General features: G+C 42.9%; 1 protein-coding gene across 1 annotated transcript in view; it reads left to right on the top strand.

Annotated features, from left to right (window-relative positions):
- Nucleotides 1-25178, top strand: part of KCNJ6 (potassium inwardly rectifying channel subfamily J member 6) — a 260697-nt gene that overhangs the window by 181194 nt on the left and 54325 nt on the right. The window contains exon 3 of the mRNA XM_038581478.1: nt 5194-6114. Coding sequence (XP_038437406.1) covers nt 5194-6114 — 921 coding nt within the window. The remainder of the gene's footprint in view (nt 1-5193; nt 6115-25178) is intronic.

Here is a 25178-nt window from a genome sequence, read left to right as displayed (position 1 = left end):
CTTCCTGAACAATATATGCTGATTTTAATGCACTAAGAGGATCTCATCTTTCCCTTTCTCTTGCATCTTAAAACAGCTGCTTGAGGTCTCCAGGCCTCCCACACTCCTTTCTCTTCTGGAGGCTGGTAGGCCAGTCCCAGGGACAGCTGACTAGCTTTGTCCTGTGGATCCTGCCCCTCACCCCACTCCCTATGACATCTGAATTCCCACAGCTGCTCTTCCAATAGTGGGGATTTAGTTATATTTTCTCAGATTTCTTAAATCACACACTAGAAGGGCCTCAACGTTTTGTCTGAAAATTCCTTTTTTCTTTTTTATTATAAAAGTGATGTAAACTCAGTCTAGAAAATTTGGAAAAATGAAAATATATATTTTTTTAATTTAAGGGACCCATTAGCCACCCACTCAGAGTTAACCCTCTTAACATCTATGTGCATGGCCTTCAAACTTTTGGTTTTTGTACATGCGTTTGAGATCTCGCCTGCTTTCTTGTTGGGTTTTCCGAAATGTGTTAATTCTTCAAGTACTTTTCAAACATTTCCCTAGTCAGTGGAAGCATCACCCAAAGAATTCATATGTAATGTGACATGTAACAATTCCCCATCAGGAGAACATTTATACTGGCCGGGGCAGCCTTTCCTTGGAGGGACACTGCACCCGAAATTCAACAGCACAATCCCAGTGATTCAGGTATCAGGTCCTTTCCAGCATGTGGCTCTATCTCTTGCTATTATTTCTTTCCAGTTAAATTTCAACACTGGGCTACTTTGCCCCTTAGCTTACTTTATGTCAATTGATCACCTTTCTAAAAAAGAGAGGGGGGGAAAAAAGAGAGAGTGAGAGGGATTAAAAAAAAAAGAAAGCAGCTGGCTTTATCACACAGACCCACATTTACTTAAAGCCAAAATGCAATAAAGCAACTCATGAAAGAAATCACTGGGATGCTCGGCGTGGCTCTTGCTGTCCTCTTGCCCACCGTCCAGCACTCCACAGACAGCAGAGAGTTCCTCTACATTCTCGCTGCTCAAGTCACCTGCATGACCCTGCACAAGGAGCAGCACATGTGGCCAGTGGGTCTGACCATGTGATCGCTGTGTGTGCAACAGCCTGGGTTGGGGGCCCAGAGCCAGTTTCTGAGTAGTGGAGGGGGCGAGGAGTCATTAGTGTAGAAGGCTGTGCAGGATTCCAGCGAGAAATGTCAGCTTTCCCAAGTGCAGCTGCTGAGCAGCTCAAAATGCTCTTGCAAATGTAATTCAGATCACCCCACAAATCCACACCTGGGATTCCAGGCAGGCACGAAAGGAATGTTAAGAACCATCATTAACGTTCCTTTCTGTATTTCCCTTATACGCATTTGCATTCGTGCTGAGGGTTGCTGAGCCTCACTCCCTGGCTCAGACCTGGGAAGCCACATCCCCTGTCCAGGGTTTCCCCCCATTGCTCTGAGGGCTCGGGTCCCCTTCTGCACACTCCCCTCCCCCTCCCATTGGCTTCACCCTTCCTGCCTCTTGGGACTCCTACTCCAGTGGCTTCTGCTCCCCCAGTCTTTTCACTGGCTTTTTGGTTTTTCTCAATCTTCTGCCTGCCCCTGTCCCGGCCCCTGCCCCAGAGGCAGTTAAGCAGGATGTCCAGCCTTACCTCCCACTCACTGCCCAGAGGAAACATTCTCCTCTCTCCTCTTTCAATCTCTGGCTGGGCCTAAGCATTAAACCAACACAGAATCCCAGGAGAAAAGCATACACATGTCCATGGGAGCCTAACTAAAGAATACAGATAGAGGGGACCAGAGCAGGAAACTTTCACACATTTAGACAAAGAAACAACCAATATGTGAAGAATTGGCAAGACAAAAGGGTCTGGACCATGGGTAATAGATGGTGAAGAAATGACTGGGAAGATGTGGGTTAGTTTAACAAGGTTTGTTTATACAGTCTTCTCAGCCCCAAATTCCCTGTCTCTGGTGATGAGTGTCTTCCATCCTCTTGGTACAGGAAGGGGACCTTTCACGTCAGAGATTTATCTCCAGCTTTCAGGAGAATGGGGACAGTGGGGGTCAGGGTGTCTTCTTGCACTAGCTGTTTTATAACTTTAATTCAAAACAATTAATATGCCAAAGTGGTATGTTTTAGGGGTGACATATTCTGAACCCCGTCACCATCTTCCCATGGATACCCCTTGCCTGCGGCCACTGCCTCATCTACAGGGACACTTTATCTACAGGAACATCTCGTCTACAGGGACACCTTAGAGGCCACCTTCCCACTTCACTCCCCAGGAGGCTTGGCTTTCTTTGTTTGATTCCATTTTTATTTGTTTTTAAAAGACACATAAGTAGTATATGCGTTGACACTTTCTCCGACACCAAACCCAAGCATTCGATTAACCACATGCTGTTTCATCATAACGCCCTACTCAAAAACTCCATCTTGACTTCTCTCCCTGTTCTTCCCCAAGCCAGTCACCCACCCAGTGATGCTTCTTTTTGCTTCTCCATGTCAGTATTACTGCCCATAAAATGAGAGAGAAGGCTGTGTTTGATAATAGACACAAAATATATAATGGCTCAAACACAATCTTCTTCTTTCTTGTTTCTAGTCAAATGGCAGTTCTTTGCCATCAGCTTGGGACCCAGGCCCCTCCACCACCTTCTGACTCCACCATCATCCTAGAAGGGTCAGGGGCATAAGAGGGGGCACATCCTCTATTAAAGCCTTGGACCAGAAGGACATACCAGCTCCAGACAGGCCAGGACTCTGCACTGGCTGTCCCCAATGCAAAGGAAACTGGGAAATGTGGCCCAGTCCTGAGCTAAAAAAAAAAAAAAGAGGAAAAAACAATAATGAAGAAAGAATTTGAGGATCAACTGGCAGGCTCCCAGGACTATCCAGAGCACTTGCCTCTACTCACTCATTAACCGATCAAACAGGTTCCTCCAGGTCAGGATAAATGCCTGGATTTGAAGGCTACAGTCAAGCCAGAAAAAGCAAGAAAACAGCTTCAAATTAGGGAGCAGGGGGAGGGTCATGTATTTCCTCTGTGAGATTTGGAAGTGTGAAATATCACTGAAGACTGTTAAGAGTCAGCAAATCTGACAAGCCCTCTTCTTTGGGTTGGAGGGATGGAGGGACTGAGGGACACAAGGGTTCAGGGTGGCTCTGTACGGTCAGAGAGCTTACCATCCTGGTCAAGGTAAAACCAGGCATACGCCAGGTCCACTTGGGCCCCTATGTCCTGCAATCAAAGCCTCCCCACCCTGGTGGGGTTAAGCCCAGAGTTCATCCCACATGAAGTCATATTTAGAGACTCCCAATCAGGGCAAAATTAGAAGAGCTCAGGCATGCCCACTCTGGGACACACACATCCCTGCTACCCAGGGGCACTGGCCTCTGCTTCCATCCAGAGCCCCAAACACCTCCTTCCCAGCCTGCCCTCAGCTGCCTCCCTTTGACTCCTGTCCTCTTTCTTTGTTGGAAAAAGAAAAAGAACAAGCAAAGTTTCTCTTTTACAAATGAAGGCTATTGAGGGCAGTGATCTAAAAGTACAAGTTGTCAAACCAAACAGCAGGTTCTGCAGACTAGATGTTGTCTCTTCCTTGTGTTAAAATATAAAAACAGATCTATGGGATTGATTTTTAAAGAAACTAACCAACCATGAACAAGGTTAATCTATAAGTGAAGTTGGTACCACTCAGGTCCTCTCCACAACTATTTTCTTATTCAGGAAATGTTTTCTCAACAGACTATGTTACTCCTTTAACCCAGGGGAACATGTAGTTACTACCGCAGAAAAAATGCACGGCCGAGTCAAAGACTCAGAATGAAAGCCTGGGGAAAGAAACGGCTTATAAAACTTTTAGAAAGCTTTAAAATTATTGACTGAACAAGTAGTTTCATAGTGGCTTATGTGTTTACTAGCAGTGTCATTTCCAAGTTTCCCTTTGCACTCAGATTCTAGAAGAGTTTTCCTAATGCACTGTTAGCTAATGACTGTACCAATGCATGAGTCATGAAGGCCGTCGGGAAGGAAATAACCACAAGCCAAAACTGCAGATGTTACATGTTGAGGCAGAAACCAAATAAAACGTGTAACACATAGAAAGAGAGAGAACATTTCCCCCACACCTTTTTTTTTTTTTTAACCTTGGAATTAAATCAACCATTAGAGTATAATGCGAGCGTACTTACCGACAAAAGCCAGAATTTTCATCTTTCGGCTCTGAAATTCCAGTAACAATTTAAAGAGCTCATTCAAGATTCTTGCCCTAAATATAAGGAGAGTACTATCACAGGCATAATTTAATGCAAAGGAACATTTATTACATATCTGTTCCATGCAGGCACAGAGCACATACGTGGTTTCGTTCAACTTTGTAACAACCCATTTTGTAAATGTGGAAACTCAAGTTCCATGAATCCGGATGGTATATCAGTCTACTCAGGTGGCCATAACAGAATACCAGAGAGGGGGCGTGGGGCTGGAGGTTTAAAATTAAGATGCTGGCAGGATTCCTTTCTGGCCACCTTGCTTGAGTTGGAAGACTTCTCTTCCTGGTTTGCGGATAGTCGCCTTCTCACTGTATCCTTACGTAGCCTTCGCTGGTGCACACCCCTCATGTATCTTCTTCTTCTTATAAGGACACCAGTTCTATTAGGGCTCCACTCTTACTGTTAGTTATCTCCTTAAAGGCCCTATGTCCAAATACAATCACATTGGGGGTTAGGTCTTCCACACGGACCAGTGGGGTGGGCACAATTCAGCCCATAACAGATAGCAAGTCCAAGAGCCAACAATTGCTAAGTGACAGAACCAAGACTGTCTGAATTGAAACATTTCTTTATCCAGCCTGTGCTGCCTCTCCCGTGTGATGGCATCTCAGATAGAGTGGGAAGACATCCCACGCAGGGGCTGACTCTTAGGACTTGCTGGAGGGAGACAGTTTCACAGCACTCAGTTCTGTCCCAGTGGAAAGGGTGGGGAAGTATCTGCACGAGCTAGATTACAGGGCACAGGAGTCCAAGTCAACTAAAGGATCACCCAAAGATGCCAAATAAAAAATGACATCATCTATTCTGTTAAAGGCTACACAAATGCTATTTGGTTTCACTACCATATACCATACACAGTGTGGTTTCCGTGATCCCCAAAGAACCAGTATGTCATTCCATTTTTCTTTTCTTTCCTCCAAACTACCAGCTAACGTCCTGGAGGGCGACTCCATGGATCAGGATGTTGAGAGCCCTGTGGCCATCCACCAGCCAAAGTTGCCTAAGCAGGCCAGGGACGACCTGCCAAGACACATCAGCCGAGACCGGACCAAAAGGAAAATCCAGAGGTATGTGCGGAAAGATGGAAAATGCAATGTCCATCACGGCAATGTGAGGGAGACCTACCGCTACCTGACGGATATCTTCACCACCTTAGTAGATCTCAAGTGGAGATTCAATCTGTTGATTTTCGTCATGGTTTACACAGTGACATGGCTCTTTTTTGGGATGATCTGGTGGCTAATTGCATACATCCGAGGAGATATGGACCACATAGAGGACCCCTCATGGACTCCCTGTGTCACCAACCTCAATGGGTTCGTCTCCGCTTTTTTATTCTCAATAGAGACAGAAACCACCATCGGTTATGGCTACCGAGTCATCACGGACAAGTGCCCAGAGGGAATTATTCTCCTCTTAATCCAATCCGTGCTGGGGTCCATTGTCAATGCATTCATGGTGGGATGCATGTTTGTAAAAATATCGCAACCCAAGAAGAGGGCAGAGACCCTGGTTTTTTCCACCCATGCAGTGATCTCCATGCGGGATGGGAAACTGTGCCTGATGTTCCGAGTAGGGGATCTCAGGAATTCCCACATTGTGGAGGCTTCCATCCGAGCCAAGTTGATCAAGTCCAAACAGACCTCAGAGGGTGAGTTCATCCCCTTGAACCAAACAGATATCAATGTAGGGTATTACACCGGGGATGACCGTCTGTTTCTGGTATCACCACTCATCATCAGCCACGAAATTAACCAACAGAGTCCTTTCTGGGAGATCTCCAAAGCCCAGCTGCCCAAAGAGGAACTGGAAATTGTTGTCATCCTAGAAGGAATGGTGGAAGCTACAGGTAAGGTGTGCTCTATCCTGGGGTATCTGTGGATCAAGGCTCATTTTAAACTGGACCTGACATACTTATTTATGACAAAATATGAAAAATTGAATTTCACTTGCTATTGACTCCACCCCCTTGTTTCATGAGAGAATATGCCTGTGTGTCCTATAACCTTAGCATACCCACCAAGAAGTCTACCCATTTAACTTTTTAAAAGCCTTTGGAAAATAAACCAGTAAACAATTTTTCAAAGGCACCACTTGCTGTATTTTAAATTTCCAAATATTTCCTTAAATTAAAATCTTATCTGTCTCCAAAGCATTTTTTAGGCGGCTCTAAAACATTGGTTAATTTAAATACTTGAGGTTATTTATTGGCAAGCCCGAGGAAAAAGTTAAGCCTTTCCAAGGAAACCTGACAAATTGCTTTAATAACAATGCAATTTTACCCCTTCTTTGGAAGCCATTTGCAAGACTCATAGCACTGGCTCTTCTGTTATATCAGGTGCGGGGAAGGTGTCTTTCCACATACTCTACCTGCTGAGCCCACAGTTGACCTAATATTGCAGACCCAGTAAATAATTCTAGCAGGAAAGGAAAAAAATTGAAGATCCATTCATCACAATCCTATCGACCCTTCTGCTGTTGATGGCTGATCATTGGTGTGTTCTCGGGAAAATGATCTGTCCTCAAAATAGAGAAACGGTCTGGTTTTTTTTTGAGGTCTTGACTCATAACCCAACTTTACATGTGTTATACATCCCAACAACAGAGCAGGTCCTGCCCATATTAGTTGGTAACATTCTATAAAATACAGCCCTACATTCTGACTTAAGTTAAGAACATTGACCCCCGACACACAGGAAAAGTATAAATTGGAACCCAAATTCATTATTTTCTTTCCTGTTCTTTGGAGTTCCCAATATTAGACTTAAAATCCTCTTTTGAGGTGCAAGCTTCCCTTCTGTGCTTTGAAGTCTACAACCTGACGCCGGAGGGTCATCTATTTAATCTGAAATGCACAGCCAACAGCCTGGCCCTAGATGCTTCTTCAATCCATATCCTGATCTCGGTCATCCCATGAAAGTTGTTGGTCCCATGTTTCCACTTCCCTGTACCTAATAGGCGAAGTCATAACCTCTAACCAACTTCTCTTCAAGTGGTGGCAATTTTTGCAGTAGGTTTTGTTAAATGCAGCAAACAATGAAAATGTGAGTAAAAGTCTCTGTATGGAGCTCAGTGATTGGCATGTGCTCCTTCCCATAAAACAAAAGGAACATGGACCTGATTTGAAACGGCTTCAAAGGATAACAAAATAATATATGAAATACTAAGAGCTGCTCGGGTGAACAGGGCTGTCTGTACCCAGAGCCTGACTTTGCAATGACTGTGTAGGGGGTGGCGGAAGACGAGTGAGGAGAAGAGAGGGGAGGAAAGAGGAGAGGAAACAGTCCAAACAGGGAGCTTTGTCTTTTTCTCACAGACCAGAAACTTCTCCCACCTTGGTGGGAGCGCAGGGACTCTGGATCCCCCTAGTGGTGGCCACGGTGGTACAGCCGCTGGCATCATAAACTGACCACTCATTGATGCGGTTTTAATATTAGATTTCTCACTATCAACTGTCTCAGTAGGACATGAGGGAGGCGAGCCGACAAACATTCTTAGCATTGTATCTCTGAGTTCAAGGCGCGAAAGCCACTGGAGATGTACCCTCTGGTTATTGGTGTTAATCTGAGCTTCAAATTGCACGAGCTGAGCTTCGTGTTCCCTCAAACCAAAGCCCAGTCTCAAAAAATAAATGAATGCAGAATAAGCAAATTATCTTTGTAATGTCCCTGAGCCAGAATTCTCCTTGGGGCAGACCCTGTCTTCTGTGGACAGCTTGTTATGAGTGAGGCTTTCTAAAGGGAGGAACATTGCTTTCTTGGTAATTAACGGTGATACCTGCCTCTGAGCACCCAGCAGACTTTCTTACTGCTTTCTTAGAGAAAACTTGAGAGTTACCAGCAAGAAAAGAATCAAAACACCCCTGATTCTGGGGGAAAGGCAACTACGGCAACTACTATTCATTTTTCTCAAAAAGAAATAGTTTTCTAATTTCTGTTAAGTGGAGGGAAGAGTGTTCTAGAAAGTTCTGCGTTTGTCTGGAAGCTGCATATGTCTTGATCTTTTCCTGATGGGATTCATACAGTTCAGTACTTCTCAGTACATCTGATCTCTTAAATTTCGGCGGGATGCTTTTTCTTTGTGAATGAAGAGCACAAATGGGATTTATAGGTACTAAACAGGCCCTCGAGGGAAGGGGAGTGCTTCAAGGAGTCAAAGCCACAGGAAGAAAATAAATGTGGGCCGAATGCACATCAAGGAAAACAAATTCACAAGGATCTAATTATTCGTTGTAGAGCTAGATGGGAAACCAGAAGCCTTGAAAGCAGCAAGCTGACACATCCATTTTATTCATTCCTTTCAAAAATGTCTTACTTGACCTTAAACCACTCTCAGTGATCCCAATTAGCAGGCATCATCCAGGGATGAGCCCCACACTGCAACCCCACCACAGTGCTCTCTTCCTGTCATATATGTTTTGGTTACGCAGTGATCCCAATATGGTGTTTTGTGGAAATCTGAGCTATCCTGCAGGAAGCTGAGGATCCACCGGGGTCCTTCTACTGAGCACCCCAGCCTAGTTCAGGCCAGTTGGTGTTCCGTTGACGCATTATATTTTCATGCCACGTGCAACAAGTGTGCTTTGTCACAATCACTTAGAGTGGCACTTAGAGGCAGGTTTCTTCTTTTTTTTTTTTTAATTTATTTTTTATTGGTGTTCAATTTACTAACATACAGAATAACCCCCAGTGCCCGTCACCCATTCACTCCCACCCCCCGCCCTCCTCCCCTTCTACCACCCCTAGTTCGTTTCCCAGAGTTAGCAGTCTTTACGTTCTGTCTCCCTTTCTGATATTTCCCACACATTTCTTCTCCCTTCTTAGAGGCAGGTTTTTAGGAAATGAAAGTAAGCTCACTGAAGGCAGGAGGGAGTCTTGCCCAACTCTGGTGCCCTGTGGGTCCCGGTCATGGTCCTCCATTTGATAAAAGCCAGACTTAACACCCATGAAAGACAGACCCACATCCTTGGTGGATGGCTTCAGCCTGGTCCAGCTCAGAGTCAGAGGGATATGCACGGTGACCTCTCAAGAACCTTTCAGTCATGTGATTCTATTTTTGAAAATGAATCAAACCCTGGAAAATTCTGACACGAGCCACCCAGACATCTGGGAACTGGCCGTGTCTCATCCTGCAAATATATTTTTAAAGGGGGCCCTTTATGTTCCTGACACATGGGCAATTTTGAGATAGTGATGTTTACAGAAGGGTTCACAGCTACGTAAACAAACATGCTCAGCAGCTGTGGCAAATGTGCTTTAAAATAGTAAAGCATTCATATAGACTGTTATTTATAGAGGACAAATTGGCCTGGAGGCTAGATGACAGCTACACAGAGCTGGGCCCGTTGCCAGCCAGCTCCTCACTATAGCCTTTCTGATTGATGAACTTCCATATTTACCCCCAACGATTATGCAACTATGACAAGCAGCCCTTTCCAACACCTCTGCAAATGTGCCTGGGTGGTTAGGATGAACCCCCATTAAGCTTTTTTTTTTTTACATTTTTTATTATGAAAATCAAAAAATTTATATAAGAGTAGACCAAATAGTATAATTAACTCCCATGTAGCCATCATTCAATTTCTAGAATTGTCGATTCACAGCCAAACTTGTTCAATCTCTACCACGACTCACTAACCGGCCCCGGCATCAGATCGTTTTATCTACACATCTTTCCATGTGTGTTTCTAAAAGACAAGGACTCCAAAACATAACCAGAACACCACTGTGGCACCTAAAATACTTAGTGATCATTCCCTAAGATCCAATATCTAGATGTTCCAACTTCCAGTTGTCTCACACTTGTCTTTTCTTATTGTTTTCAAATCTGCTGGTTTGAATCAGGATCCAGATGAGGCTCACATGCTGTGATGGGTGGGGGGGTGGATCAAGCCTCTTCATCTATGAGCTCCACCTCCATCCCTGGGGGGTGTTTTTCCTTCAACGTTATCTCAAAGAAGAGAACTTCTGGAAAATTTAAACACTGCAAGAAAACTAGGGAAAATGGAGGATGGGAGGATATCAGTCAGATATACTAACACTATAGATGAGGAAAAAGGGCTGACAGCCCAGCAGTGGGTATCTGTGGGTTACCGAGGAGGAGGGGAGTATACATCAGAAGCCCAGGAAGGCAAATCAGAAGTGGGTGTGACAAACCGGAAGCCAGAAAGAGAAGCAGCAGAGGGTGAATGGGAAGGAGTTTCCATCCTTCACTGCAGGAAAACTCAGTTCTGTCTCCAGAGAAACGTGCATGTGGAGAGGGGTTTTGTCACCAAAAACCACACCACAGATCATAGGAGTTTTGAGTTGGAAGGCATCGTCACCCAGCTCTTACTTTACAGATGAGGAAATGGAGGCTTACACAAGATGAGTCGCTAGGGAGACTAGGGACTTGGCTAAGGTCAAATGGCCTCTGGGAGAGTAGGAATTTGAAGCCCAAAATCACTGACGTTTGCAGCCTCCAGGTCCAGTGGTCTTTGCATGGTGAATGCTGTTGGTTCGTGAGGTACTATGCTGAACGAACTAAGTCCATCAGAGAAAGACAATTATCATATGGCTTCACTTATATGTGGAATATAAGAAACAGCACAGAAGATCATAGGGGAAGGATGGGGAAACCTGAATGGGAAAACATCAGAGAAAGAAAAAAACCATGAGAGACTCTTAACTCTAGGAAACAAACAGAGGGTCGCTGGAGGGAAGGGGGCAGCAAGATGGGGTAACTGGGTGATGGGCGTGAAGGAGCACATTATGTGAGGATCACTGAGTCTTACACAAACTGATAAATTATTGAACACCGTGTCTGAGACTAATGATGTACTATATGTTGGCTAATTGAATTTAACTTTTGTAAAAAAAAAAAAAAAAGGATTCAATAGAGAAGTACACCCAAAGAAAATGAGTGTTTAGGGTACAAACAGGCTGGTGTCTCTTTTCCCCTACTAGTAGTTCCTCTTTTTCTTTAAGGTGTCTCCATTGGTCTCCAATGTTGCTGGTTCATTTTAAAACTCTCTATGTATTCACATGAATTTTTAATAGCCATATATTAAAATGAAATGTGCCGTACAACGGTTCTGAAGTCTAAATCAAGTAAGCAGTGTCTACACAAATACCCCTAGAAGAATATTACATTCCATCACATCTAATTTCCAAATATCATTTTTCTTTGCTGTGACCAAAATGCCACTTCACTATAATAGAGGAGAATATGAGATCACAGATTTTGAAAAGGTGGCATTTCGCAGATAAGATGGTGGGGTGTTAGCATTACAGTACTCTTAAGCTATTTCTAGTAGTGATATTTCATACCCATTACATTTTTCATATCTATTTTCTCCTTTTGATAAGTTACTGCTAATCTCTCCATTGGCAAGTCATTATCTCAAGACTTACCCTTTTTGTCTTAAGAGTTATAACCCCAACTACCTAACCTGGGGAAAGAACTAATTGATGTGATCTGAAGTGTTAAGAACTTGGGGGGAACCCTCCTGGTAAATCTGTATAAAGAGAAATTAAAAAAAGAACTTCAAGGACACATAAATTTATTTTTCCTAGGTAGAAATCTATCATTCATCAATGTCAAGAAATCCAACTAGTCTTTTTTCCTTGAGCATTAGGTTCAAGTGATTTATTCGGAAGCTTCCTTCCAAAATGTCTACCTCAACATCCCAGTAGCATCATTGGTTGACTAAAAACTGATGATAATTGCTCCCCAAAAAGGGTAAACTTTTTGTGATCCTCAGCAATTTGAGGACACTGTGTGCTGGTTCACCAAATGTGCTAACAATCTGAGGCTGGATGCTATAGAGCACACTCAGGGATTTAAGCTTTTCCAAAATCCCTCTAAAAGGAAGAATACTGTAACTCTGTTAATTATAACTCTGTTAAGTACTTCCTCTAATTTAGGAGGCATATAAGGTCCCAAAATTTAGAAGGCAATGCATCAAAGTGACCATATATTATTGTGATTGACAAAATAGTGGACAATTATAAAATTTTTCATTACCAAATTACTGATATCAGATAATCCATTGTTCTTCCTTTTCTAAATAGGCCATGAGGAGCTACTGAAAATGATGTCCCATAGAAGTCAATGATGGACACATAATATATACAATTTAGATTCAAACCGAAGAAAAAAAATGAATTCGCATCTAAAAGTTACCTCTGGCCCAGACTTTAAAGTCAATACTCATTTGGGGAAGAAAGAGCACTATTCAAATTAAGAGATGAGTGTCAAATAGTGTGAAGCCTCTAATTAGCTTACCCTTAAAAACATGGAGCTTTATTATTTCTTAGGGTATTCCATAATATGAGTGGGACAGCATGTTCTACTGGACAGTTTCTAATGACCAGGAGAGAATCACTGGGGAGAACCATGTAAATTATTCACACACAAACACACACACTACACACTGAGTGAAACAGCCAGAGGTGTTTCTTCTCTAGTTAAGCATGCCCTTCCTCTTCGGTCTTACACCAACCCACTTGCAAATTCTGTTTGTTGTCTTAATTGTTGAGTATGCCCCTTTTTGAAAAGCCACTTCTCTCAGCTACAGCTAAGCTTAAGTGTTTCTTCCAAAAAAAAAAAAAAAGTGTTTCTTCATGTTGTCTATAGTGCCAGACCATCCTGGGTTCAAACCACAATTGCTCCATTCACTGGCTTCCTTAATCTCTCTATATTTCGAGATTTCTTCCACACCAAAATTGGAGCAATAATGGTATACCTACCTCACAGGTGACCTTTTGACCTCCTGATTCTGTGAAAGCAGATCATTTCTTCCCTCCATAGACTGCACAGGTGAAAGGCCACAGAGAGCAAAGCTTTGAGAGGATGGGAAGCCTGGTAGTTAAAAGGGCCAGTCCTGGAGAGTGGCTCCATTGTTTTCAAGGACCTTGCAGCTGATGCCTCGAGAGAATAACAAATGACCCTCTGAAGGCCCTCTGAATAGTCAAAATGGGCAAATGTTAACTTGTGATAGCCAGTTCAAGAAATGCATACTCACAACTGAGAGTAAATGCCAGCCTGGCCTCTGCCCCAGTTACTTACCATGAATTACAAATCGATGAGATGTGAATTAATGAGGATCACTGGACTCAGAAAAGACTTTGCATTCCTATAGATAGTAACATTTCATCATTATAATTTCTGCCCAAAGTGGACATGAATATAGATTATTCTCAGGTCTTCTAAGGCAATGGCTCAGTGAGGACAAGACCAATAGTCTGCATTTGAAAATAGTATTTCTATGTTCCCAGTTCTCCTCCTAGGTTTCTCATAAGAACTCTAAGGTATTGGGTGATGTCCCAATTTGGAGAGGGTAGTTTTATGCTATTAACTCAATTCAACTGAATTATATTGACTTACATAGTAATTCCTTAGAGATATTTCTGCTTTAAGTTATGGATATCCTTCAACAAAGTGGACACCCTTAAATGATGTGAGGGTTAGGGGCACTGACCCCCCCCACACTACCATGCAGTTGAAAGTCCATGTATAATTTTGACTCCCCAAAAGTTAACTATCTTACTGATTGATATCCTACTGCTGACCAGAAGTTTTACCAATAACATAGTTGATTTGTACACCCAATTTGTACATTATATGTAATATATACTGTATTCTTATGATAAAGTAAGCTAAAATAAAATCTTAAGGAAATCATAAGGAAGAGAAAATACATATACAGTACTATACTGTAAAAAAATCCACATGTAAGTGGACCCACATTGTTCAAACCTGTGTTGTTCAGGGATCTAATGTAAATAGTAATTTCTGTATGGCCAACTCCATTGTTCTTTACTGACTAAGCAGAGTGATACAGATACTGTAGTGGTCTGCTTTCCATAAGTTGTGTTTCAGTAACAAACAACCCTAAGGTCTTAAAACACAAAGGCTTATTTCTCATTCACATTACACATAAGCTACAGCTTTTTACACCCAGGTTTACTGTAGGATGCAGATTGAAGGAGGAAGCAGCTCTATGTAGAACATGCCGTTCTCATGGCAGTGAGAAAAAAGAGAAATGGCAGGACGCCTCACTGCTGCTCATCATTTATTAGTCATAGCAAGTCATATGGCAGTGATTGATACCCATGGAATGGGGAGATATAATTGTCTCCTAGAACATGGGATAAACAATTGAGAACAGAATAATACAATCTACCACAGATCACCACACGGTTTTGAAAACCAGGGGACTGAGTTCTCAAAAAACTCTTTGTGAGTTAAGGTTTAAAATGGACTGTAGCCATTAGTGCTGTGCACCAAATATGTCCAGCTTTCATCCTTCCAGCTACACGTTAGGATTGCATTTTCCTGTTCCTGTTGAACATGGCCATGTGATGCACATTCTTCCAGAAGTATACACATAAGCCATGCATATCACTCCAGTGGAAAATTCACACACCAGTGCATAATGTTCCCTTCCATTTCTTTGTTACTCAAAGTACATGTCACAGTGGAGTCTGTCATCCTGGACTGTTGACTGGCTTTGAAGAGTAGACCCCCTATCAAGTCACTTGGATCATGAAGGATGACTGAGAAATAACCTCATGTTATTAATATTGGGTTAAGCCACTGAAATTTAGGTTGTTTATTACCATAGTGAAACCTAGCCTCTCTTGTCTGATACAAAATGTCGCACTGACATTTTGACAAGTTGGTTGTTGTACGTTGCTAATTGCTCTAGATTAGCCAGAGTTGAATCTGTAGCTAGTTACTTTGCAGAGCTTCCCCTCCTTTGAGTTCTCTCTTCACAGGTTAATTAAGCTTTTCAGTTCAGACAGGCTGACTTCACATTCTGTCTCCACTCCTGACTAGCAGTGAAATTGGGCACATCATATTCCTCAACTTCACCAAACCGCTTTTCCATTCTTAAAAGTGAGAATGATACTGACACCTACAAGAAGATTCCATGAGATAATACATGTAAGTCATTCATCGTGGAACCTAGTGCATAGCAAGCGCTCAATGAATTTAGAGACTGAATCTATAATTCTGTGAATCATGCTATTCTCATTCATCATTCTTGTAGTGCCTGTCAGATACCAGTTACTTTATTTTTTTTAAGATTTTATTTATTCATTCATGAGAGACACAGAGAGAGGGAGAGGGAGAGGCAGAGACACAGGCAGAGGAAGAAGCAGGCTCCATGCAGGGAGCACCAATTACTTTAGTAGGTGTTTGCACATATATTATTTTCAATTCTCAAACAATTTCTAAAGGTAAGCATCATCTTCATTTAACAAATGATCCCAAGATCACTCAGCTGGTAAAGGGATAAAGCCAGGATTCAATCTCAGAGCTGCCCACCTCCCTAATCTCTACAGAGGAGGCATGGTACACACAGTCACATTTAAAGGGATGGCTATCGATTCAAGTTCATTAGTACACTGACAATTATGACTCGATGATATATTCTCTTTTGATTAATGACTTTGGCTTGCCCATCAGGCTCACCTCACTTGACCATACAAGGTAGGGGCAATCTGCTCTTGCATAACATTTGGCATTATATCTCTTGAAAGGGCATCTATTGGCTCATACTCCATACTCTGCCCAATTCAGTGTTATCAGGTGACTATGCCAATTGATGCTCTGGGCCAACCCCATCCAAAACAACCTTGTGCCATGCCAAGTATAACCCAAAGTGCAATCAAGAAGCCAGCTCACAAACCCTTAGGGAAGGAAAAAATAAAGTTTAGTATTGAAAGGGAAGAATCAATTTTGACTCTGAACTCCCTGCCAGAAAGCACAATAATAAAAAGATTTAGGCTTTGACTAGCCTAATTAAACCTTGCTGGAGTTCCATTTTATTGCAAAATGTCCAACAAGATTCTTTTTGGAGTTTGATGATGATGATGATGATGATGATGATGATGATGATAATTTCGCTCTAGTCGCTGAAACCATCCTTAGAAGATTTTAATTAAACATTTGCTGAGTAAATACATTTCCTTTTACATTTTCCCAAGCATCTTTTATATAGGGTGAATATTAATAGAAATCTATGAAAGCCAGTGGTTGAGGAGGCACTGATGGGTGATGACATTACAGGAGAATCCACAATGAGAGCACAGAGGAGACAAAGCTAAAAGTTGAGTCTAAAATGGATTAATGTCCTATTCACACTGACCCCAAATTAAGTCTGTTTAATACAACTCAGAGAGCTAAAGTGTCAATAAAGTATTTAGTTCTCTATTTGCTTTAGATACTTGACTTTCTATATTGTCTGTCCCTCCAAACAAAGTTGGAAAAGTTGTTAAACTTCAGGGGAACAAAAACGATGTTGGTCCATGACTCTTGCAGAAGCTTTTAAGAATCCACAAGGTCCAAGAAGGAGCAAGAAAGGTTTCCAAACACCTCCCTGAGTCTCTCCAGCATGATTCCTTTGTGTTCACATGGAGGGACCTCAGCATGTTCAGCCTTGCCTGAAAACCCTGTGGCAGCCCCCACAGCTAGGGGAAGAAAGAGGTCACAATCACTAAGCCAAAAGCATATGACTGTATCTGGAGGCAGGCAACTTGATTGGCCATGGACAAACCAGGCCAAGAGCAAGGAAGGGCAGGGATGTTTCGAGTACAACTTTGCAGTCTCCACTGCTGTGGGGATCTGGCACAGAGTCACACCCTGTGTTTGGTGGATGAATTAGCAAAAGCCTCCCCTGTAGCTGGAAATGCCCTTCCTGACATTGAAGAGGCTAGCTGAGGGCACCATGCATTCCTATGTCAGCAAAGCAGGGTGTCCTCTATTGCCACACTGAAGGGTAGAATGACACAGTAGCATTTCTTGCCTTGAGTTCGGTCTGGTACACGCTCAACCTGGTTGGAGGGAGCATCTCATGAGTAATGAGCATCCATTATCTGGGAAGGCAGTGGCCCGGTGGACAGGAGACAGAAAAGATATTAGATAAAAATGTGCAGTTGCCTTCACTGCATCTCACATGTCACACCCTCGGGTCTCATCTTAGGATGAAACGAAATCCATAGATGGATCCAAGGAGTATGCATTTAAATTTAAATAGTCTGTTCATGTTCCCATCCTCCAAAATCTACTTTCTCCTCTCTCTCCATTCTCACACTACTTCTCTTATATAACAGCCTGGCTTCACACCTAGTTGAGAAAATGGAAACAACCAGGATGGACCATTGGTCCTCACACAGCCGTATCTACCAGCCTGCCTGGGCCATTAACCCCTATAGGTCTGTCTTCCCTTTTGTTCATGGAGAGCACTGCTCAACCCAGGGCCAACTCCAGACCCCCTCTCATCAGTCTACTCAAAGATTTTTCAGATTGCACCATCTTTCTCTTTCTTCCATCATCAGCTTTTTTCTTAATAGTCTATTACCATCAACTTACCTCTGCCATTTTCAAAAACAAACAAAAATAAAACTACATCTGTTGGTACCATGGTCCTCTCCATTCTTTGACTCTCCTTCTCACATTATTTCTGGAAGGGATTGTCTGTCATCCCCCACTGCCATCTTTTAACTTTTCATCCCAAATGGGCTTCCATTCCTAGCACATCACTGAAATTCCCCAGCAGTGTCCATCCTATTAGTTCCAAAGGCCACCCTTCTATTCCTGTTCTACTTGGCCTCTCCACATAAACACAGTTGACCGCTACCCCCTTCCCCAACCTTTCTCCCCTGAGATTTATCACTTCTGCTTTTCTTCCTTCTTCAGTGAAAGCTCCTTCCCATCCTCCTCTGCAACCTATTCTTGCTTCAGAGCTCATTCTATTGGGAGTCTTACTGTCTACTTCCCCTCTGAGCCATTTCAGCCAGGCCCTTGGCTTTAATTATCATCTTTTTTTTGCATGTGACATCAAATTTCTATCTCTGGCCTTAACCTCTCCCCTGAGTTCTGCACTCAGAGATCCAGCTGCATACTTGGCATCCCTATTTAGGTGCCTAACAAGCCTGTACAACTAACGTGGCCAAAGCAGAGACTAGGGATTCTAGAATCCCCTACAATTTCTTCCCCTCTCCATCTTCTCCATGTTCATAAATGTCATCATCAATCATGCTGTGACTTACAACAAAAACTGCATCAGCATCCTTGATTCATCTCATTCCCTTACCATCCGGAAGTCCTATAGATAGGACTTCCAAAATATGTATGTGTCTATGGCTACCACCCCAGATTAAGTTGTCGTAATGTGGAGGGAACAACATTCAAGTGAGTCTCCCTGCTTTACTTTGACCGTCCTACGAAAGTCCATTTTGCACATAACATCTAGAGTGCTTTTAATAAGTGTTAACCAGAGCAAATCATTCCTATGCTTACAGTGCTCCAACAGATTCCCATGGCACTGGGAATCCAGATTTTCTTGCCATGGCCTACAAGGTCCATCTGGATTGTCTCCAGCTTGCTCACCTGCTTTTACCCCCAACCACTTACCTACCTGATACACCATGCTGCAGCCACATGGGTTCTCCATTCTGAACACGAGAGTCTTCCACAAGGAGGTCTTCTCCAAATGCTGGATAGAAACCAGCTTCAACCACTGGGCGTACATTGTGCTATGTGGAAGGTGTCACCAGCTGACATCCCCTTGTTATGTGTTTATTAAAAATCAGAATGTAAGCTCCATGAGAGCAGTGCCTCGTCCCCTTCTTGCTGTATTCCCAGTGCCTAGAATAGTTCCTGGGCCATAATTGGCACTGAGTAAATATGTAAGTGCCAGAATAAATGAGTGGAGGAATGAATAATATATGCTATGTGGTTATAAACCAGATTGGTCCCTTAAGCACTAGAGAAAGTCTGGAGTAATTTAAAATTGTACATCCCCCGCCCCCCCCCCCCCCAATCAACTTGGCCATGGTCAGCCAAAAGCCTCTGCCTCCTGACATTGAGAATTACTCTGGGAACTAGCTCCAACCATCCCTTCTCAATCTTCTTCAAGGCTCCCTTCTATTATCTGCCATTGAAAATTTCGGTGGCTCAGGGCACCTGGGTGGCTCAGGCAGTTAAGTGTCTGACTCTTGATTTCAGCTCAGATCATGGGACCAAGCCCTTTATCAGGCTCTACACTGGACATGGAACTTGGGATTCTCTCTCTCTCTCCTTCTCTCCCTCTCTCTCTCTCTCAAATAAATAAATAAATCTTTGCGGGGGGGAATAAAGAAAGAAAATTTCAGTGGCTCCCCCAAGACTCTGTCCTAAGCTCTGATCACTTTCTTCTGCACATCTTCCCAAAGCAACCCATCCCTGACTCTTGGCCTCACCTCCTATCAGTGGGCAGGTGGCTCCCACAGGTACATCCCCACACCTGTCTCCTGAGCTATAGACTCAGATAGCTAACTATGTCCTGGACACATCCATCTGGGTGGCTCTCAGGTCTCTTAAATAATAATTTGTTTTAAACTCATATCCATTCCCTTTTCTGTAGTCCACACTTTGATGAATAAAACCACTAGTTTCCCAGTTGCCCAGGTCAGAAAACTGGTTGTCATCTTGCACTACCCCCTCCCTGGGCTCTGCAGCTTTCTCACTATTTCCCTGCCCTCTGGACTAGCCCATAGGGCTCCTTTGTGCACAGGAGAAAAAGGCAGCCCTCCTCAAGACACTCTACTGCCATCTGCTGGGGAATTTGTGTAACAAATAAACAAATTTGTACTTAGATGTAATGAGTTGTGCAGTATACCATCTGCACTACCAATCATATGTGGGAGCCCTGGCCAACCTTGTCCATTCCATCTCATACCTGTCTGAAGTATCCCAATGTTCTCTCCTCTTCAGCATCTTGGCCACTGCATTGATTCACAGCACCACTCCCTCCCTCTGGACAATTACCCGCTTCCATAACTGTAGACTCCCATTTCTGCAATTCCCCTACTTATAATTGTCAGAAGAAGCTTTTTAAACCTATGAATACCATCCCATCACTTCCCAGTTCAAAGTTCTCAGCAGCTTCCTAGTAGTTGAAGAATGAAGACCAATCTTGCACCTGTCCAGGTGCCCTGTCACTTTCTCCACTACATGCATACGCGGCTGAAATTCCTGAATACACCATGGATTATTTTGCCTTTGGCCAACACATATGCTATGACATTGTCTCCATCCAGAATATGCTCTTCCATTTTTACCTTTCTGATAACTCCTACTCATCCACCAAATTTCGCTGCAAATGCTGCCCACCACCACCACCACCACCCACGAAATCTTCCTGAGTGCGTCCTTCTTCCTGTCTGCTGCTCCACATTTCCACACATTTCCATCATGTCTATTGCATTGTGAGTGATTGACTACATGGCTTATGACTTGGTGCCCCCAGCAGACTCCACATTTCTGAGAGTAAAGATTAGGACTTTTTTTTTTCTATTCTCAACAACTAGCACAATTTGACACATGGCAGGGGCTCAATAAAAGGGATGAATGCATAAATGATTTTTTTTTTTAAAGCAAGGTCTAGTCTAGCCTTCCCAAATGTGTCTCAGGCTCTCTGAAGCATTTTATCTTCACCTGGCACCATGTTATCTCAACTCTACCGAGAGCCAATGGCTACATCTGCCTTCTCTTTGAAGCTATTTTATCACCTAATTTAAAAATTAAAGATACCTTTGATTAAAAGAGCCTATTTGTTCTACGGGATCCTGTCCCCACCCAACATTCAGCACGTATCTTACAAACTCCATCTGATACCTAAATACGAATAGTTTAAAGCAGAGATCCAAAAGGTAGATTTGTCCTAGAATTTGGTCTTATTATGCACAAACAGCTCTGCTAGGTAGAAATATCCCTGAGCCCCTTCTGAATGCAGATCTAGTCCACTGGAGACTGGAGCCAGGAGACTGGACTCCTCATGCAAGTGTCCCTCATGGCTTTCATCCCACCTCATTCCACACACAGAGATTCCCCTCCGATATTGTCTGGTGCCACTCACAAGCCTCCTCCTCTCTTCCAAGGGAATAAGCAAGGCTCTCAGAAAAGCAAAGTGTAGGGGCAGCCTGGGTGGCTCAGCAGTTTAGCACCGCCCAGGGTGTGATCCTGGAGACCCGGAAATGAGTCCCATGTCGGGCTCCCTGCATGGAGCCTACTTCTCCCCCTCTGCCTGTGTCTCTGCCTCTCTCTCTCTCTCTCTCGCTCTCTCTCTCTCTCTGTCATGAATAAATAAATAAAATCTTTAAAAAAAAAAAAAAAGCAGAGTGTGGGAAGGAGTGACCCCTTTCCTAAGTTTCCATCAAGAAGGGGTCTCACTAGGGCACCTGGGTGGCTCAATCAGTTAAGACTCTGCTTTCAGCTCACATCATGATCTCGGGGTCCTGGGATCGAACTTCCAGTTGGGCTTTGTTCAGCAGGGAGTCTGCTTCTCCTTCTTACTCTCCCTCTGTCCTCTCCCCCTCTCTCAAATAAATTAATTAAATCTTAAAAAAAAAGGGGGGGGGGTCTAATGAGGCAACCCTTGTTCGCTACAGTTATGAAGGATGAGGGACAATGCTGAATCAGGACACACCACCACACCCCTGACACCTCCTAAGACACCTTTCTGAAGGTAAAAACTCAGCAGATGAGGTCTCCTAGGCTGAGATGTATTGAGTCTGCAGGCAAGAAATTTCCAGAAACTTCAATGTGCCCACCATTATGCAAAGTTAGGAAAGCACAGTCCTGTTCTTAGGGAACTCACATTTTAGAGGAGGGAATTTGACAAAATGTTTTCTGTAAAGGGCCAGGTAGTAAATATTTTGGACTTTGTGACATCTCTATCACAATGACTCAACTCTGCTCCCATTGCATGAAAACAGCCATAGGCAATAAGGCTAAAAATTAGCATGGCTTTGTCTCAATAAATCTTTATTTATGGACACATAATTTCCACGTGTTATAAAATATTCTTCTTTGGGTTTTTTCCCAACCATTAAAAAATGTCAAAACCACTCTTAACTCTCTCCTGTTCTAGACATTGAGACAGAACACAAATCACAATAGGATGCAAAATGGAATAATATACATAAGGGGAGCAGTTTAAATGGGGAGGTGGGGCAGTGTACATGAGCTCTGCTCTGGTAATCCCAGTCAGAACTGCACTTTAGACATACTCCACATCCTCACTGCCAACGACGGCAGCAAACATGACACCTCCCCGGAAAAGGAGAAGCAGCCACAATCCATGGAAAGATGAAATCATTCGCATCTGCATCCCCAGAATGAGAACACAATAGGGAGCAGAGGTTTCCTGACCTTGGAGAGAGAGAGCTAAAATTAACTTCTGTTCAAAAGCAGAGACTTGTCAGTAAACAGTACTATTAACATCCTGTTTAAAAAAAAAAATAAAAGAACACAAGTGGTTTTGTTTAATGAGGGTTTGCATTGACTCCCCGTTTCCTTTTTTTGCTTGCTCTATTTTGCACTTGGATGAAAAGTACTCCCACTACTTCTCATGACAACATGTGTTCTTAACATCAGTCCATTGGGGGCACCTGGGTGGTTCAGGTCATGATCCCAGGGTCCTGGGATCAAGCCCCACTTTGGGCTCCCTGCTCAGTGGGGAGTCTGCTTCTCCCCCTCCCTCTGACACTTCCCCTGTTTGGACTCTCTCTTTCACCCTGTTAAATGAATAAACAAAATACTTTTTTAAAACTCAGTCCATTTGAAGGATGAAGAGTCTAAAGTCCATTCCACCCTGAAAGAGACTTTCTTGGTCCGAACTCCACTCTGCCCTCAGCCCCGTTTCTTTAGGAGGCTGAGTGGGACATACAATAATCAGCCATCAACAAAGACACACAACCTTTGCTATAAATTGCACGTCCACACAACACAACCCTGCACTACATCAGGCAACCATGGGATACAGTCTATTCAGAAAGGTATCGTTAACAAACTCATCCAAAATATCTCCAGTTACACAGAGGAGCTTTCTATCACCCCACGTGATATTGCTCCATCTTTCTAGTGTCACTGGCCAACCAAATACGGTAAGTGGGAGGATCTCACAAAGCCCCACTGATGTGCTTTTGCTATATTTCTATCTAACTGCAGGATTGTAGATCAGAATAATTGTACTAATCTTCTGAATCACAGTAGCACTTAGGAACTTTCCTTAATAAAATTGTTTTCCCTAGGATGGATTTTCACTGGAAAACACACATCAGGAACCCTTGGGTTCTCACCTGGTTCATATTTGTTCTCCATCTTTCCACACTGCCTTCTGTGGTTCTTTTTCCCCACCAGGCTGAATTCTTTATACCCTATTAGGTCCAACCAGTGTTACCTCCTCTATGAAGCCCTCACATGATACAGCTGGCCCTATGCTCTCTCCTCTACTCAAGTCCTGTAGTATCTCCTACTTTCCTGAGTGCCATTGTTTTCTCCCCAGTAGACTGTGAGCTACATTGTGCATGGACCCTAATCTTCTGGTCTTCTTTCTTCTTTATCCCTTGGCCCCATACTGAGCACATGAAGACCACAGTGCCTGTTGGCAACAGCTCGGAGACCTGTACCTCCTGGCCTCCCCTTTTGGATCTAAACCATGCAAAAGGTTCTTTGGTAACAATTGAACCAGAATTGGTTAAGAGTTTGTTTATAGACGCTCAACATTGCTGGCTTATTCTGGGTCCTCAGATTGATCCTGTTAGATTTGCTATACCACCAGTCAGGGCAGCAGAAGCAATCTTCCACATTTTACCACATTAGCTTGATCATCCTCTCTAGATCTAGATACACATAGGAACATAGATATATGTGTGTTTGCATGTATATGTATCGGAAATTTTTTTTCATCATTTGGAAAGTGAACTGTGGACATGACTTCACTTTACTCCTAAATTCTTTTTTTTATAATAAATTTATTTTTCATTGGTGTTCAATTTGCCAACATACAGAATAACACCCAGTGCTCATCCCGTCAAGTGCCCCCCTCAGTGCCCGTCACCCATTCACCCCCACCCCCTGCCCTCCTCCCCTTCCACCACCCCTAGTTCGTTTCCCAGAGTTAGGAGTCTTTATGTTCTGTCTCCCTTTCTGATATTCCCCACACATTTCTTCTCCCTTCCCTTATATTCCCTTTCTCTATCATTTATATTCCCCAAATGAATGAGAACATATAATGTTTGTCCTTCTCCGATTGACTTACTTCACTCAGCATAATACCCTCCAGTTCCATCCACGTTGAAGCAAATGGTGTTTACCCCTAAATTCTACAGTGTATATTTTGTAAATGTGAAAACCACAGTGCAATCACTAAAATCAGAAAATTGGTATTAACACAATGCTACTATCTAATCTGTAGACTTGATTCAGATTTTTGCCAAGCTTCCAAATAATTTCTCTTATTAAAATCCCAGATCATACTATGCTGTCAAGTCTCTTAATCTCCTAAAACCTAGTGGGGTTCCTCTGTCTGTATTAAGGCGATGCCTACCAGTTTTTTCCACCACAAAGTTATTACATTTCACCTTGTAAAAAGTATTTTGTGGATAAAGGTACTTTGAGACCATGTAAATATCCTGTTCCTCCTCAAACTTCCATTTTAGGACTCATTGATGGTGCTTATCTAAATCAACTAGGCATTACTAGGATGGTTACCAAATGGTTATTTTCTAGCTCCACGATTCTACATTTGTGTGTTGGCTTTCAATTAAAAGGAGGAGCTTTTCTCCCTCCATTACTTTATCTATCTATCTACCTGTCTATCATCTATCAATATCAGTAGGGACTCACTGAGTCTTATTTTATTCAATGGATTCGAGTCTGTTATCATTATTTATTCATGATGCTCTAATCTAATTCCAGATTTGGCCAGTGGGATCCCTTTCAGGCAGGTTTCTTGTCCTTTGACCATTTCTTCATCATTTTTTTTTTTTACTCCTCCTTCCTTTATAGCACAAAAAGATGTTCTAGGTTCCCCTTGTCATTTCCCAGTCCCTGCTATGTAATCAAACATTTCTCCAAAGATTTTTCATTCCCTTTAGT

The sequence above is a fragment of the Canis lupus genome, chromosome 31 (assembly GCF_011100685.1).
Source record: "Canis lupus familiaris isolate Mischka breed German Shepherd chromosome 31, alternate assembly UU_Cfam_GSD_1.0, whole genome shotgun sequence".
Taxonomy (NCBI): domain Eukaryota; kingdom Metazoa; phylum Chordata; class Mammalia; order Carnivora; family Canidae; genus Canis; species Canis lupus.
This window is presented reverse-complemented; position numbering and strand designations above follow the sequence as displayed.